Source organism: Gymnodraco acuticeps, unplaced genomic scaffold, assembly GCF_902827175.1.
Source record: "Gymnodraco acuticeps unplaced genomic scaffold, fGymAcu1.1, whole genome shotgun sequence".
Taxonomy (NCBI): domain Eukaryota; kingdom Metazoa; phylum Chordata; class Actinopteri; order Perciformes; family Bathydraconidae; genus Gymnodraco; species Gymnodraco acuticeps.
In genome coordinates this window covers 30,001-47,761 of record NW_022991156.1, presented here as the reverse complement: position 1 = coordinate 47,761, position 17,761 = coordinate 30,001, and the positions used below count along the sequence as shown (strand labels likewise).

Genomic DNA, 17,761 nt, shown 5'->3' with positions numbered 1-17,761 from the left:
TAACAAGTGAGCCCTCTTTATTTTCTATTCATTAAATAATATATTTAAATGTTTGGCCAATCAGCTTCCTCTTTCTTTTTTTACCTGTTGTTACTTCCCTTTCCCCCTGAAGACAATAAGGGAACGTAACATGATTTAAATGAATAATAACAGCTGTTGGCAGGTACATAAAGCGTCTGATGAACACAAGTAAACTCATGCAAATTAAAGGTAAACAACGACTCTTTCAAAACAGACGTTATCCCTAAACTGCATTTATTTCCTCGGTCTTTAACGGTCACATATCGTACACAAGTCTAAGAAATAATCCATTCACATCATCACAGAAACAGTAATGTAAATGTTCTGCCAGAAGTCATTCACAGAAACCTAAATAACCACGTCTATAATTAACAGAAATTAACATTTTAAGTGCATTTTGTTTTTATCTTACACTGGTTTGTGTCTGTGTTCAGTTTCTGTGCATGTTTACATCCCTCTCAATATCACAAACAGAGCGCTAAGATAAACAGATAATATATATATATAACTTCATAAATCTAGAGTCTATAGCCCTTCAAATGTCTAACTCTTTCACATTGCATATCAGGAGATAGAAAATAAGAAATGCAGGACGAAATGAATACATTCATTTAAAAACACGAATAAATAAATGCGTTAATAGATAAATAACTAAGATTAGAATTAATAAATACATTTTTTTTAATTATTATTAATAACAAATAAATAAGTAAATAAATAAACAAATAAATAAGTTAATTAATTAATAAACAAATAATGAAATTAATAAATACAAAATATAATTTAACAAGAAAATACATTTAAAAATACATAACAAAATAAATAAATACATTTCCTATATTTTCTAAGTTTCAAAACAGCACAGGGAAAACGTCTAAAAATAACAATTAATGTTGAAATTAAAACCCATTATAATAATCTATATGGCTTCCAGGTGCTCGTTCTGTCTTTATCACACAATAGAAAACATGCTTTGTGCACAGAGTTTTATAAAGTCCAGTTACTCTGAAATACGGGGACACTAAAGAAAATATTAACCAATAATCACAAAGATGCAGGGGATATTAGGCGGCCATTTTGGACGTCTGCGCCACTTCTGATTGTTTTACTTTGTTCTGTATCATCTTGGTAGAAATGTGTTATTTGTAATTCATGGGACAGTAGCTATAGGTATATATATATATAACACAATTCAAGAAAACGTGTTGCTTTTCATGGTAAAATCAAAATGCTAATTCTGCAGCAGAGCAGAAGAAGAAGATGCAAGATGGTGTCATTACAAAGCGGCATAAAAACGTGAAAATATACGAAGTGGGCGGGACTTTCAGTTGACCGACAGTAAGTGGGCGGGACTTACAGATGACTGACAGTAAGTGGGCGGGACTTTCAGATGATCAACAGTAAGTGGGCGGGACTTTCAGATGACTGATAAGAAGTGGGCGGGACTTTCAGTTGACTGACAGTAAGTGGGCGGGACTTACAGATGACTGACAGTAAGGGGGCGGGACTTTCAGATGATCAACAGTAAGTGGGCGGGACTTTCAGATAACTGATAAGAAGTGGGCGGGACTTTCAGTTGACTGACAGTAAGTGGGCTGGACTTTAAGATGACCGACAGTTAGTGGGCGGGACTTTCAGATGACTGATAAGAAGTGGGCTGGACGTTCAGATTATTAACAGTTAGTGGGCGGGACTTTTAGATGACTGACATGAAGAGGGCGTGACTTTCAGATGACTGACAGTAAGTGGGCGGGACTTTTAGATGACTGACAGTAAGTGGGCGGGACTTTCCGATGACTGACATGAAGTGGGCGGGTCTTTTAGATGACTGACAGTAAGTGGGCGGAGTCTACTTGATGTCTGACAAGTAAGTAGGCGGCACTTTTAGATGACTGACAGTAAGTGGGCGGGACTTTCAGATGACTGACAGGAAGTGGCGGGACTTTTAGATGACTGACAGGAAGTGGCGGGACTTTTAGATGACTGACAGTAAGTGGGCGGGACTTTCAGATGACTGACAGGAAGTGGCGGGACTTTTAGATGACTGACGGTAAGTGGGCGGGACTTTTAAGATGACCGACAGTTAGTGGGCGGGACTTTCAGATGACTGATAAGAAGTGGGCGGGACGTTCAGATTATTGACAGTTAGTGGGCGGGACTTTCCGATGACTGACATGAAGTGGGCGGGTCTTTTAGATGACTGACAGTAAGTGGGCGGGACTTTCAGATGACTGACAGGAAGTGGCGAGACTTTTAGATGACTGACGAGAAGTGGGCGGGACTTTCAGATGACTGACAGGAAGTGGGCAGGGCTGACAGGAAGTGTCTGTGTCCACGGTTACGTGAGCTCGCTCCAGCTGTAGGCGAGGAACAGCAGAACGAGGCAGAGCACGTGAAGAAGACTCGAGCCAATCAGGTCCCAGATCTGCCAGGAAGGGGGCGGGGTCTGAGTGGTGACGGACACCAATGAGGGGGAGGAGGGAGCTGGGCTCTTAGATGGGACCGCCACTTCCTGTTTCCTGTCTGGAGAGGAAGTATCGAAGGAAACCAGCGCCTGCACCGTGACGCTGAGAGGCTGCAGGCGACTCTGGATGATGTCATAGGGCGAGCAGAAGGAGGACTGGCACCCCCGAAAACAATACGTGAAGGAGAGGAAACAAGGGAGGAGGAAACAAGGGATAAGGAGGAAGAGGAAAGGGAATGAGGGATGCCAAGGATGTGAGGGAAGGAAGAAAAAATAGGAAATGATAGATAGAACAAAGACGAGAGGAAACAAGGAGGAGGAAAAGGAATGAGGAAGAGGGAAGAAAAGGGAACAAGTAGATGAGGGAAGGAAACAAAGGAGGAGCAAAAGGATTGAGGCAGAGGGGGAACATGGGGGATTAAGAGATGAGGAAAGGATACAAGGGAGAAGAAGAGGAAATGATTAGGAAAGGGAACGAGGAAGAGTTAAGAAAAATTGAATAAGACGATGAGGGAAGGATACAAGGGTATACAAGGGAGGGGAGGAAGAAAGGGAATACGAAAAAATTGGAAATTAAAATCAAATGAATTTGAGACGAGGAGAGAAGCAAGAGAGAGGAAGATGAAAAAAGATTGATGAATAGTATGTGGAAGAAAAGGAAGAGGAGGTGAGAAGATGGAGAGGAACGTTTGAAGGGTTAGGAGTTTTACAAATAGAAAGGATAAAAGATGGATGGAAAAAAACACAACACCAGGAGGAGGAGGAGGAGGAGGAGGAGGAGGAGGAGGAGGAGGAGGAGGAGGAGGAGGAGGAGGAGGAGGAGGAGGAGGAAAGATGAAGATGGAGTTAACAAGCAGGTGATAAAAGAGGAAGACGAGGATTAAGGAGGAGATTAGAGATGAAGGAAAAAGGAAACAACAGAGAAGAGAGAGAATACAAAACAGAAATATAAAAAGTGAAAAACAAAAAGACGTGTCATCGACAAAGAGGAGGAACGATCCAGCAGGAGAAAGAAAGAAAAGGTCGGAGGTTAACCAATGAAAACAGAGGTCAAAGGTCACAGAGGAGGAAGTGAGGAAGAGGAGGGTGATTACTGAGAGGAGGAAGATAAATCACATCTCTCTCTCAGTAAACACACCGGGGTGATGGAGAGCCAGCACGTTAGCACAGAAGCTAATCATTAGCACGTTAGCCGCGGAGAAGCTGTTAGCACGTTAGCTCGCATGAAGCAAAGCATTCACACAGAGGTCAGCAAGCAGCAGCAAGATGGAGGTCAACGGCTCACAGCGGGATAAATACACGTATACAAATGTTGTGTAATCTCAAAGAGAAGACTAAGAGGAAACTGATTTTTTTTGTTCGATCTCAAGACAAAAAACACGGCGTTGAAACATTAAAATACAAACAAATATATTACAATTATCACATTTAAAAGAACCAAATTATCCTGATTGATGATATTTTAAATGAGGTGGTGTCAGACTTCCCTTTTTACTTTTCCTTCGTTTAATTTAAAGATTAAAAATGATGTTGTTATTATTTTGGTTTCTCTATTGACTCCTAATCCCTCAAATTGATATTGTGCACGTCTGTAAAGTAAATATGAAGCCATAAACTTTGAGTAGCTAGAGTTTGAGAATCCCCTTAAAAGGCACCAATTTAAGCCGTACTAAAACAGTGTAAATGCGACAGATCAATGTTTAATGTACCAGATGATTTCTTGGTCGGTGCCTGTTCTTTAATCTAGAAATAGTCAAGCACATAACGCTCTGTAAAAACATCCATTTGTCATTTTTCTGTATCCGTTTTTGGTCCGGACTAAGCGAAAAGTATATATTGTGTTTACATGCACCAAATATTCAGCTGGTTCCAGATAAGCAATATACACACACACACACACACACACACACACACACACACACACACACACCACACACCACACACACACACACACACACACACACACACACACACACACACACACACACACACACACACACACACACTTATACACACACACACACACACACTTATACACACACACACACACACACACACACACACACACACACCACACTCTGCTTCATTCTCCTGCCTGCTGTCATGATGGAGGAAGCTGAAGCCACAGGCAGCGATGATGAAGATGATGAAGATGACTCAGCGTTAAAAACCCATTTAAAGCGACATGAACAAAAAAAGGAGCAACAACAAACCAGAGCTGGGAGACGCTGAGGGCTTCACTAGTTTATACTTAAATAAAGAAACACCATTTGGGAAGTAGGAGAAGATTATTAAACTGTTTTAGTCAACATTTTTGATTACATCTCCATGCTAGTCTCCAATATGCAGTGTCCTGCAAATATTACTTTTTTAAAGATTTCTCTTTACATTCTGAATTTTTTCTCGAAAATCTAATTTTTAACATTTTTCATAAAATGTACTTTTTTTTTTAAAGATTTGTGATTTTCCTTTAGATTCAAAATGTTTTCTCAAAATAGAAAAAAATCTGAAATCTTGAAAAAACTGAATTTGAAGAAAACATTTAAAAATCTGAATCTAGAGAAAAATCTAAAATCTTAAAAAAAAGTAAGATTTTTTATTTAGATTCAGATTTTTTTCTAAAAAAATAATATATTTTTTTCTTCAAATTGACTTTTTCTTTAGATTTCAGATTTTCCTTTAGATTCTGAATTTTGTCTCAAACAATCTAATTTTTATCATCTTCTTATCTTCCTGCTGAACTGATGAAGATAAAACGACGTAAAGGTTGACGTGCTGTTAAAATCCTTAAATCTTCAGCCTCCTCCCAGACCTGGTTCAGATTGTATTGTCGTCGTCAGCGTCCTGCAAATACTTTCTCCTCACTTGCCGTCAGAGATCAGAACATAAACTCTCCATTTCCTGTCCCTGAAGACTCTTGTTTTTGCAGGACACTTCTTCACACATCTTCTAAATCTTATTCAACAATCAGCCAACTGAAGCCACACATGATGATGGAGTTATGGGGGAAGTTCCTCTCATGAACCGGGGGGTTTCTCAGGTCAGAGGTTGCTGGTTCAAATCCCTGCATGTAGTTTATAACCTGGTGGTTTAGCAGGAGAACTTTCCATACGTCAACAAAACTGGACAATTAGCAACTCATTGGGTTTAGTTGCTTTGAGTTTTCTATTCAAATCTCTGCAGCATTCAGGGTATCTTTTCTGTGTTCCTTCGACTAAATTAAGACAATAGTGACTACATTTCCCATGATGCTTTGGGAAGTGTTGCTATGGATTCAGTGAGTTATGCAGCAGCTAGTGTCTTTTAATAATTACGTTCCCACACAAGTAAAATGTCGATTAACGTTTGTTTTTCACGTCTCACACATTTGTTGCGTTAGGAAAAGGTGGAGAGGTCGGACAAAAGTCAACGTCGACTCAATTGAATTAAATCCATAACAAACATCTATTTAAAACCAAAGTCGCATGCTTTTTCTAAACCCTATCAAGTACTTTTCTGGCTTCTTTGATGTGTTTGGTTTCGATTTACAACATTAACACAAGCTCAAAAGTAATCCTGGCAAATGTGATGAATCTCCAGCGACTTCTGCAGGATCTATCTTTACGTCAGAAATAGTGATATCCCCAGAAAGTGTAATATGAGACTAAATGTGTTTCCTATCTGAAAGGATGCATCCTAACACTGATACTTACAACTGTAGCACCAGGCGGCATGATTTAAAAGAACATTAATCTCTCATTTCTCATTCTGTGTCGACTTGAAGACGCCCCCCAGTTCAGAGAGTAGGGAGGGGAGGGGGTTATTATATATTATTATATAAGTGAGGGAGGGGGTTATTTGAGAGATGTCTTACCTGTGGGACCCCGATTTTCCTGCAAGCGTCCAGAAAGTTCTCCACATTTCTCCGACACTTAGCCATGCTGAGTTTGGGCTGCAACGACCAGGAAACACTGTTCAAATCAACATGTTTCAATCTAAATATTAAAGATACACGACCGTATTGACCTGATTGTAAGACGACCCACTCTTTTTCAAGAGTTTTCATTTTTGGAAAAATACCTTTTTGAAGAGCAAATCTTGTTTTTACAAAGAAAATAATTGTATTGTAAAATAATGATATCACATCACACATTGTGTTCAAATGTTGCGGACCGCTGAGTGCTTTTCTCTGACTGTTTACATTTTTAAGACGGTCTTTTTGGGCTCTCCATCTTCTAACGTTACTCTCAGTAACTCCATATTTCTTTGCTGCTCGACGACTCTGCTTCGTTGATCACCATTATCTTCAAATTGGTATCGTAACATCGCCTCTCTTGTTTATTAACTTGCCTACTTTTGAGCATCTTCAGTACCGTCCCAGTGGCCTTATTTTAGCCGGAGGGTCGAGGAACTACCAGACCATCCTACGGTGAAATCCTCAGACACTCGCCCCGCCCCCTTACTGTGTATCGCTCACTGATTGGACGATGCAGCGCATGCACTGATCTGGCTGCTGTCAGACGATCAGCTGTGTGGCGTCATCACAAACGGACGTCGCTTCACGTGACGCTCCGGAGGAAAGGACGTCCCATTGCTCTTAAAACTCATTTCCCTGCTTCTCGTGGTTTCCTTGCGTCTCTCCATGCTTCCCTGGTGGGAGGGACTAGACGCAGGGAAACGACGCAAGTGAAGGACGCAAGGAATCCATTTAACCGAAGTGAGATGCACCCTGTGTCTCACCATCTCTTTCTCTCTACCTGTTGCTGTATTAGGAGTCATTTCCTAAAGGAAGAGGACTTCTTTAACCGCTCTGTGGGAGCCAGCATCCTTGTTTGTTGCAAGGGGATCAAATACTTATTTCCCACAGTTAAAACCCTTTCATGCATCGAGGTCACTACAGTGGACAGCTATTCAAAAGATGTTTTCTTGTATATGCATTGGTTTTGTTTGCATAGTTGCACCATCAGCCACTACATAGGACCCTATTGCATCATCCCATACACTGCCCCTCAGTGGAGAGTCAGTGGAAGTGCATGATACATGTCTCTAAACCAGGGGTGGGGAACCTTTTTCCTCTCAAGGGCCATTTCAATGTTTACAATATCCTCAGAGGGCCGTACAAATGATTGACCTCTGCTTAAAAAAACTAAAATCACAGCCCATTCATTTCATTCTGTGCAAAGAAAAAGCAACCCTCTCAATCCAGATCTCTCACCATGACTCGCGCATGCGTGCACGTGCACGTGCACGGTGTGGCGTGACCACCAAAACAGAAAGATATGGACACAAGATGTGTGCAAATGTATTTAGTTTCCTATCCATGTGAACATGATTTAAGTGGGGGGGGCCTAACCTCCTCTAGGGGGGGTCCGGGGGGGGCATGCTCCCCCGGGAAGATTTGTTTTTAAATGTTGAAGTTAAAAGCATCAATCTGGTGCACTTTGAGAGCAACATTAGGAGATCTATGGAAACATCTCTCAACATCCAGATGAAACAGAACTGGAAGCACATTTATTTTTCTTTATGGATATTTTACAAATCACTCTCCTTTCAAACTGCATTCTTCTTTATTAATAACAACTTTGTTTTACTGTCATATAGTATTTTATACCTGTTTACTTTATTCTCTTTTTTTATAACTATAATGATCATAAAGATGTGGCTTTGCCTCACTGGGTGTAGAAAATGCGTCTTATATTCGTTAGCATAGCTAGCTAACCAGATGCTAATAGCAACAAAGTTATTGACTGTATGATCAGTGTGACAGATGAGCAGATCGCCGCTGGCTTTCAACTAAAGACACAGCCACGCAGAAACTGCAGCATGTGTACGGCTCCTTATCGGTACTGCAATTTCTGAAGTGCTGGAGCGGCGTTCTGGTGTTCTCCGTCAGAACTGCACCCCTGTCAGTCGAGACATAAACCACGTGATGACACGTTAGACTCGTGTTGTGTTCAAGGACCCTGAACTTGGCCACGAAAAACAGGTACTCGCTTGTTTAATTTTTTTGCGGTCTAGATTTCTTACACTTTTTTATTTTTTGCGTGTGTTTATAAATTACCTCGAGGGCCGTACCAAATTGTCTCGCGGGCCATATACGGGCCGGAGGTTCCCCACCCCTGCTCTAAACCAAGATGGACGACAGAAAGCCACATGGACCAAGTCACCCATCTATATCTTGCCAATCCTTTTATGGAAAGCGTCCCCTGCAGGTATAAAGCATGTGGTGACATCAAGTAACAACTAAGGAATCATATAATTCATAAATGATCAAAGTATTGATTTTATGTTTGCAGGAAATCCTGATCAACCACCTCTCCACTACAGTGGACGTCATACTGGCTATATTTCAACTACAATTCATACTGGTGCTGCTGCTGTTGTTCCCAGGGCCGTCCCTCCCTACAGGCAGATCATGCAGACTGTGTGGGGCCACACCTTGTGGAGGGGGCCTCACCTTGTGGAGGGGGCCACACCTTGTGGAGGGGGCCTCACCTTGTGGAGGGGGCCACACCTTGTGGAGGGGGCCTCACCTTGTGGAGGGGGCCACACCTTGTGGAGGGGGCCACACCTTGTGGAGAGGGCCACACCTTGTGGAGGGGGCCTCACCTTGTGGAGGGGGCCTCACCTTGTGGAGGGGGCCACACCTTGTGGAGGGGGCCTCACCTTGTGGAGGGGGCCACACCTTGTGGAGGGGGCCACACCTTGTGGAGGGGGCCTCACCTTGTGGAGGGGGCCACATCTTGTGGAGGGGGGCCCCACCTTGTGGAGGGGGCCACACCTTGTGGAGGGGGCCACACCTTGTGGAGGGGGCCACACCTTGTGGAGGGGGCCTCACCTTGTGGAGGGGGCCACATCTTGTGGAGGGGGCCCCACCTTGTGGAGGGGGCCACACCTTGTGGAGGGGGCCACACCTTGTGGAGGGGGCCTCACCTTGTGGAGGGGGCCACACCTTGTGGAGGGGGCCTCACCTTGTGGAGGGGGCCACACCTTGTGGAGGGGGCCACACCTTGTGGAGGGGGCCACACCTTGTGGAGGGGGCCTCACCTTGTGGAGGGGGCCTCACCTTGTGGAGGGGCCACACCTTGTGGAGGGGGCCTCACCTTGTGGAGGGGGCCTCACCTTGTGGAGGGGGCCACACCTTGTGGAGGGGGCCACACCTTGTGGAGGGGGCCTCACCTTGTGGAGGGGGGCCACACCTTGTGGAGGGGGGCCTCACCTTGTGGAGGGGGCCACACCTTGTGGAGGGGGCCTCACCTTGTGGAGGGGGCCTCACCTTGTGGAGGGGGGCCACACCTTGTGGAGGGGGCCACACCTTGTGGAGGGGGCCTCACCTTGTGGGGGGGGCCACATCTTGTGGAGGGGGCCCCACCTTGTGGAGGGGGCCACACCTTGTGGAGGGGGCCTCACCTTGTGGAGGGGGCCACACCTTGTGGAGGGGGCCTCACCTTGTGGAGGGGGCCACACCTTGTGGAGGGGGCCTCACCTTGTGGAGGGGGCCTCACCTTGTGGAGGGGGCCACACCTTGTGGAGGGGGCCTCACCTTGTGGAGGGGGCCACACCTTGTGGAGGGGGCCTCACCTTGTGGAGGGGGCGACATCTTGTGGAGGGGGGCCCCACCTTGTGGAGGGGGCCACACCTTGTGGAGGGGGCCACACCTTGTGGAGGGGGCCTCACCTTGTGGAGGGGGCCACATCTTGTGGAGGGGGCCCCACCTTATGGAGGGGGCCACACCTTGTGGAGGGGGCCACACCTTGTGGAGGGGGACTCACCTTGTGGAGGGGGCCACACCTTGTGGAGGGGGCCACACCTTGTGGAGGGGGCCACACCTTGTGGAGGGGGCCTCACCTTGTGGAGGGGGCCACACCTTGTGGAGGGGGCCTCACCTTGTGGAGGGGGCCACATCTTGTGGAGGGGGCCCCACCTTGTGGAGGGGGCCACACCTTGTGGAGGGGGCCACACCTTGTGGAGGGGGCCACACCTTGTGGAGGGGGCCCCACCTTATGGAGGGGGCCACACCTTGTGGAGGGGGCCTCACCTTGTGGAGGGGGCCACACCTTGCGGAGGGGGCCACACCTTGTGGAGGGGGCCACACCTTGCGGAGGGGGCCTCATATGAGCCCCCCCTGGCGCAATTAGGGTGGCGCGGCATGGTTTCGCCGCTGCGAGGCTCCACTAGCACTCATCAAATAACTGTGCGGGGCCTCAAATTGGCCCCTGGCCCTGGTAATTCTTGAAAATACTTCATTGCAATATCTTTCTGGGCCGTAAATCAATATACTTATGTTATTATAATGTAATTTTAAGTTTGCACATCTTTATTTATAATTTTTTCAAAATGTACATCTCTTCAGTTCAAACCCTGAATGCATACTGTCCACCTGAGTGGACATATACAAATCTATTTGAAAAAACTAGATTAAAAAAAAAAGTTCAAATCTTGTTTTTCATGCCCCAAGAGCAATAAAAACACTTGGTACAAAATCCTGACTGAGGTTTTCATAATTCATGCATGAAAGGGTTTTAAATGCAAATCAATTTGAACTTTTATATAATGTCAATTTCTGGATTTTCTTTTTGATGTTCTTACTCTCACTGTTAAATAAAACTACCATTACAATGAGAGACTGATCATTTCTTTGTAAGTGGGCAAACACAATCTGCAAGGGCTCAAATACTTATTTCCTCCACTGTATGTTATATTAAAGATGCATTAATATGATGTATCTCTCACTACGACGGGGGATATATATTATATTAAAGATGGAGTCATATAAAGCCCATTTTCTTCAAATGTACTTTTATTAGATTTCTGATTTTCCTTTAGATTCTGAAATTCTGCAGACGAGGAGGAAATACAAATATTACATTTTATATTCTACTTTTTTAATAAAAAATCTGATATATTTTTTATTTTCCTTCTATATGATATATAAAGTATTGATCTCTCACCACAGCAGGGGAGGGCACGTGGATGCTGCCCACAGACCGCGGGCGGATCTGATTGGCCAGATGACAGAGCACCACTCCGTCCATCAGAGAGGAGCCCAGGTCTTCAGGGAGATCCACCTTCAGACGGCTCTCTATGCTCTAAAGAGGAAATACAGACATTAGGTTTTAGATTACACTTTTTTCTCAAGAATCTGATTTTTAAATGTTTCTCTGAAATTGAGTTTTTTTCAGATAGATTCTGTTATTTTTCTAGAAAATCAGATTTTTCCACTAAACTTGGACTTTTTCTCAGAATTTAGATTTTTGTTCAGATTTCACCTTACATAAACGTATTGGTCAAAACTGCCTTTTTTAAATTGTAATCCCCCACTAACTAATGAATGATTAAAGTGTCTCACGTCTCTCAGATGCTCTGTGAGCTCCAGCTCTTCTCTCAGCTGCTCCATCTTCCTCCTCATCGTGAACTGAGGGTCGACAGATTCAAGACTCTTGTGGCTCCGCAGGAACACTGAGGAAGAGGAGGAGGAGGAAGAGGAGGAGAAATTAGGATACATTTACATTAACACAGCCAGGGTCTCTCTTCTCTCAAACATATAAATATCTCAGGCGGTCACACTTCTGACTTCTGAGGAAAAAACTAAGTTTGCAAAGCATGCTAAAGCTCCAGAAACACACACACACACACACACACACACACACACACACACACACACACACACACACACACACACACACAACACACACACACACACACACACACACACACACACACACACACACACACACACACACACACACACACACACACACACACACACACACACACACACACACACACACACACACACACACACACACACACACATGCCTAACCCTAAACCTAAACCTAACCAAGTCTTCACCCTGAAATTAATGATTCCCCTTATGGAGATCTCCAATTTGTCCCCATAAGGGAGGCGAGTCCCCACACGTGACTGTGTAGACTAGAGATGTTAAGATTCACCGATTCGCATCGGTGCACCGGCATAAACGCTCAAGATGCGAGTGCACCGGTTGAAAGAGTGCACATCGGCTACAGTTTGGGTTGAACCGGGTTGAACTCGCGATGCATCGATTGCGTAGCGTCTTTGCATCGGTAAAAAACCGATTAATTCATATAAAATCCCCTCATCTTGTCAACGCTCAGCAGAGACGATCTTTGATATTTGCTTAGCCACTACGGAGGCCGAGAGTCTCAGTTATCAACACACACGGAAGTTGAGGAGAAAGAGAAACACAGCGCGCCGAAAGATACCTACAAATCAAACGTTTGGCAACACTTGGGATTGTTCAAGAAAGACGGTGTAATAGTCCTTTATGCTATAGAGCTGACCGCAGGTCATGGAGAGTAATAAGGTATCCGTAGACCTTTGTATGAGGTATCTTTATTACTAGGTCTACAGCCATGATACATAGATCCGTCCTAGATGCGGGCTTGCATACACACAGTGTCACTCCGCAGCCGCACCCCATCAGTAACGTCCTGATGGTATATGTGCGCGGCACTATGTACTACAGACGGTCAACTTGAAAAATCGCTCGCAAATTGTTAACGATGCCGAGCCGCTTTAAAGTACACAAGTAGTACGAGGAACTTAGCGACGCACATAAAGAGGCGACATGGGGTCTGCGGCTGAAAAGAGAAACCTCAAAGTTAGACGAGTGAAATCACTCAGTGAGGGGTTCTGTCAGAGAGAGGTGTTTAGTTTACAGCAGCCTGTGACGGCCAATCACAGTTTAATGTCTTCCTCACTGTGAGCAGTTATGAAAGACCTGTCTGTGAACGGTTGTTTTCTTTATTGTTCCTATAGAACCCTCTGCTTTCTGCTCTCTGGTGAGTCAGCCTCTGGATGAGTGTTCAGCACATCAGGCTGCAGCTGTATGGGCGTTGCTCTATGGTAGCTGTTAATCATGAGCAATGCATCCTTACATTGTTTTGAGGTGTTATAACATTGTACTCTGGAGAGCTTTTAAAGGTAAACAAATAAACGGCATGATGGGATGTGCAGTACCAAATATATAAAGCACTTTTTTGTTAATGTATGATTTGCTGCATATAAGGAATCAAACAGAAATCCTCTGTCGTACCAAATTGAAGTATCATTATTTTTGCATCGTGTTGAATCGCATCGCACTGAATCGCATAATGTTGAATCAAATCGTATCGAACTGTATCGCAACAGGGGTGAATCGTATCGTATGGCATCGCCTGGTGTTTCAAATGTATCGTTAATGTATCGTATCGTGGCAACGTATCGAGATGCGCATCGCATCGGCCTCAGTGATGGAGATGCACATCCCTACTGCAGACAGATTTAGGTCCCCACAAGTATAGTAATGCTAGGCCACACACACACATACACACACACACACACACACACACACACACACACACACACACACACACACACACACACACACACACACACACACACACACACACACACACACACACACACACACCACACACACACACACACACACACACACACACACACAAATAAAACTGAACACAGCTTCAATGGTTAAGTGCATTTCCTCGAAATGGCCACAAGGGGGAGCTATTTAGCAACACAAAAAAACTCATTCTGATTTTTAGATTATTTTTGCAGAATTTAGACTTTTTTTAAATCACATTTAATAAAAAATATTGAAATACTTTTTGATTAATTTCTTGCTTATTGTTTTTTAAATATTTGTCAGTCTTCATGGGATTGTGCTCAGCTGATTGGTTCGTTTGTCTGTCATTTATTATTATTTGTTTGTTTTTCTCCTCCAGTCTGCCAGTTGGTCATGTGACTGGTCTGGATGAGTGTGGATGAATATTAAGGAGTGTTTGTGTTTGATATCCGCTCTGTGGGAGGCAAAAAGAGGGGGAGACAAGGGAGGGGAAACCATGCTATCTTTAAGATTCATCTTTATAGGTCAGGACATTTTAAAACGCCTCCTCCTCCTCAGATTCCTGTTTCTGAGCCTCCTCCTCCGACGGGCTATTTAAAGGGTTTGAAGGATATTTTAAAACTGTGCATGATGTTTTTTTGTACGTCTTTCTCATGAATTATTCTTAGCTCTCTGAAGTAGAAAGCTGCTCCTTTCAGCAGATCAGTGAGTCAGGAGTAAAACACAAGACACGTCGACGAAGAGAGGAGGAAAATATCAATATCCTGCTGTCACTAAATACACTCTTACTTTGGAGTCAATAAAGGACATTGTGTGCCAAATAGTAATCTCTTATTTAAATACTGTATTATTTTTGCAATGAGTCTTTAAAGAGGCCCTCTGCTGTAGTGTTATAGCTTTCTGTGCATGTAAATGGTCTGAAGAGGCTAACATCCTAAAGTTTCTCGCGGTCCAACACGTTGTAGGTGGTAGACTGTCGGGGGACACCTTACTTCTTCCTTCTCTCTGTATCCGTGTACTCTCATGTTCCGAATAACCCAGCTTCCCCCAAATGTATTTTTGGTGTCTATCTACGGCGGGATCCTGAGTCGTGGCTGAACCTGTCACTGTGGTCCTGCCTGACTCCCATCATACTGCTTCCCTGATGGCTCCCACAGGATTGTTGACATCCCCGTGGATTCATCTTCTTATTACAGACACATGCATTTCCAAACATTTGGACTATATGCTGTAAAATGTATTATCTTTTCGATTTCCACACGGCATCTATTGCACGTCTGTCCGTCCTGGGAGAGGGATCCCTCCTCTGCTGCTCTGCCTGAGGTTTCTCCCATGTTCCCTTTAAACTGTGGGTTTTCTCTGGAAGTGTTTCCTTGTACGATGTGAGGGTCTAAGGACAGAGGGTTTAAGGACACAGGGTCTGAGGACAGAGGGTCTAAGGACAGAGGGTTTAAGGACACAGGGTCTAAGGACAGAGGGTCTAAGGACAGAGGGTTTAAGGACACAGGGTCTAAGGACAGAGGGTCTAAGGACAGAGGGTCTAAGGACAGAGGGTTTAAGGACACAGGGTCTAAGGACAGAGGGTCTAAGGACAGAGGGTCTAAGGACAGAGGGTCTAAGGACACAGGGTATAAGGACAGAGGGTCTAAGGACAGAGGGTCTAAGGACAGAGGGTCTAAGGACAGAGGGTCTAAGGACAGAGGGTCTAAGGACACAGGGTCTAAGGACAGAGGGTCTAAGGACAGAGGGTCTAAGGACACAGGGTCTGAGGACACAGGGTCTGAGGACAGAGGGTCTAAGGACAGAGGGTCTAAGGACACAGGGTCTAAGGACAGAGGGTCTAAGGACACAGGGTCTAAGGACACAGGGTCTGAGGACAGAGGGTCTAAGGACAGAGGGTCTGAGGACAGAGGGTATAAGGACAGAGGGTCTGAGGACAGAGGGTCTAAGGACAGAGGGTCTAAGGACAGAGGGTCTAAGGACACAGGGTCTAAGGACACAGGGTCTAAGGACAGAGGGTCTAAGGACAGAGGGTCTAAGGACAGAGGGTCTAAGGACAGAGGGTCTGAGGACAGAGGGTCTAAGGACACAGGGTCTAAGGACACAGGGTCTAAGGACAGAGGGTCTAAGGACAGAGGGTCTAAGGACAGAGGGTCTGAGGACAGAGGGTCTAAGGACACAGGGTCTAAGGACAGAGGGTCTAAGGACACAGGGTCTAAGGACAGAGGGTCTAAGGACACAGGGTCTGAGGACAGAGGGTCTAAGGACACAGGGTCTAAGGACAGAGGGTCTAAGGACACAGGGTCTAAGGACAGAGGGTCTAAGGACACAGGGTCTAAGGACAGAGGGTCTAAGGACACAGGGTGTCGTATTGTCATACTGATATTCTGTACAAACTGTGAAGTCCACTGAGACAAATGTAACCTTTGTGATATTGGGCTATAAATAAACATTGATTGATAAGGGGCGGGACATCTCTAAGCGGTTGACCAATCACAACAGAGCCGGCCAGCTAACCAATCAGAGCAGCTCTGGTTTCAGACAGAGGGTGAAAAGAGGTGCTGCAGCTCCTCCGTGTTATTATTTTATTACGCTTATAAGTAAATGTGCAACTCAAAGACTAAACTCTCCCTGCGTCAACATTAATAATTAATTTCCCCCGGAGATTACGGCCAGCGGAAAAACCATAAACAAAGATACAGGGAAAAGGAGGCCGAGAGGGAACCAATACAAACACAGATGGAGGCACTATTATACACACACACTTACATATATCACACACACACTTACATATACCACACGCACACTTACATATACCACACGCACACACACACACTTACATATATCACACGCACACACACACTTACATATATCACACACACACTTACATATACCACACACACACTTACATATACCACACGCACACACACACTTACATATATCACACGCACACACACACTTACATATATCACACGCACACACACACTTACATATACCACACGCACACACACACACTTACATATATCACACGCACACACACACTTACATATACCACACGCACACACACACTTACATATATCACACGCCACACACACTTACATATACCACACGCACACACACACTTACATATACCACACGCACACACACACTTACATATATCACACGCACACACACACTTACATATACCACACGCACACACACACACTTACATATATCACACGCACACACACACACTTACATATATCACACGCACACACACACTTACATATACCACACGCACACACACACACTTACATATATCACACGCACACACACACACTTACATATATCACACGCACACACACACTTACATATACCACACGCACACACACACACTTACATATATCACACGCACACACACACTTACATATATCACACGCACACACACACTTACATATACCACACGCACACACACACACTTACATATATCACACGCACACACACACTTACATATATCACACGCACACACACACACTTACATATATCACACGCACACACACACTTACATATATCACACGCACACACACACACTTACATATATCACACGCACACACACACACTTACATATTGCCACACACACTTACATATATCACACGCACACACACACTTACATATATCACACGCACACACACACACTTACATATTGCCACACACACTTACATATACCACACGCACACACACACTTACATATACCACACACACACACACACTTACATATATCACACGCACACACACACTTACATATATCACACGCACACACACACACTTACATATTGCCACACACACTTACATATATCACACACACACACACACACTTACATATACCACACGCACACACACACTTACATATATCACACACACACACACA

The 17,761-nt window shown here is 44.6% G+C and overlaps 1 protein-coding gene across 1 annotated transcript in view; it reads right to left on the bottom strand.

The window, feature by feature from the left end:
- Window positions 1–241: 241 nt before the first annotated feature.
- Window positions 242–17,761, bottom strand: part of LOC117560633 (leucine-rich repeat and calponin homology domain-containing protein 1-like) — a gene marked incomplete at its 5' end in the record, with an annotated part of 46,403 nt that continues 28,883 nt past the window's right edge. The window contains 4 exon segments of the mRNA XM_034237567.1: window positions 242–2,641; window positions 6,339–6,416; window positions 11,416–11,553; window positions 11,814–11,923. Coding sequence (XP_034093458.1) covers window positions 2,360–2,641; window positions 6,339–6,416; window positions 11,416–11,553; window positions 11,814–11,923 — 608 coding nt within the window.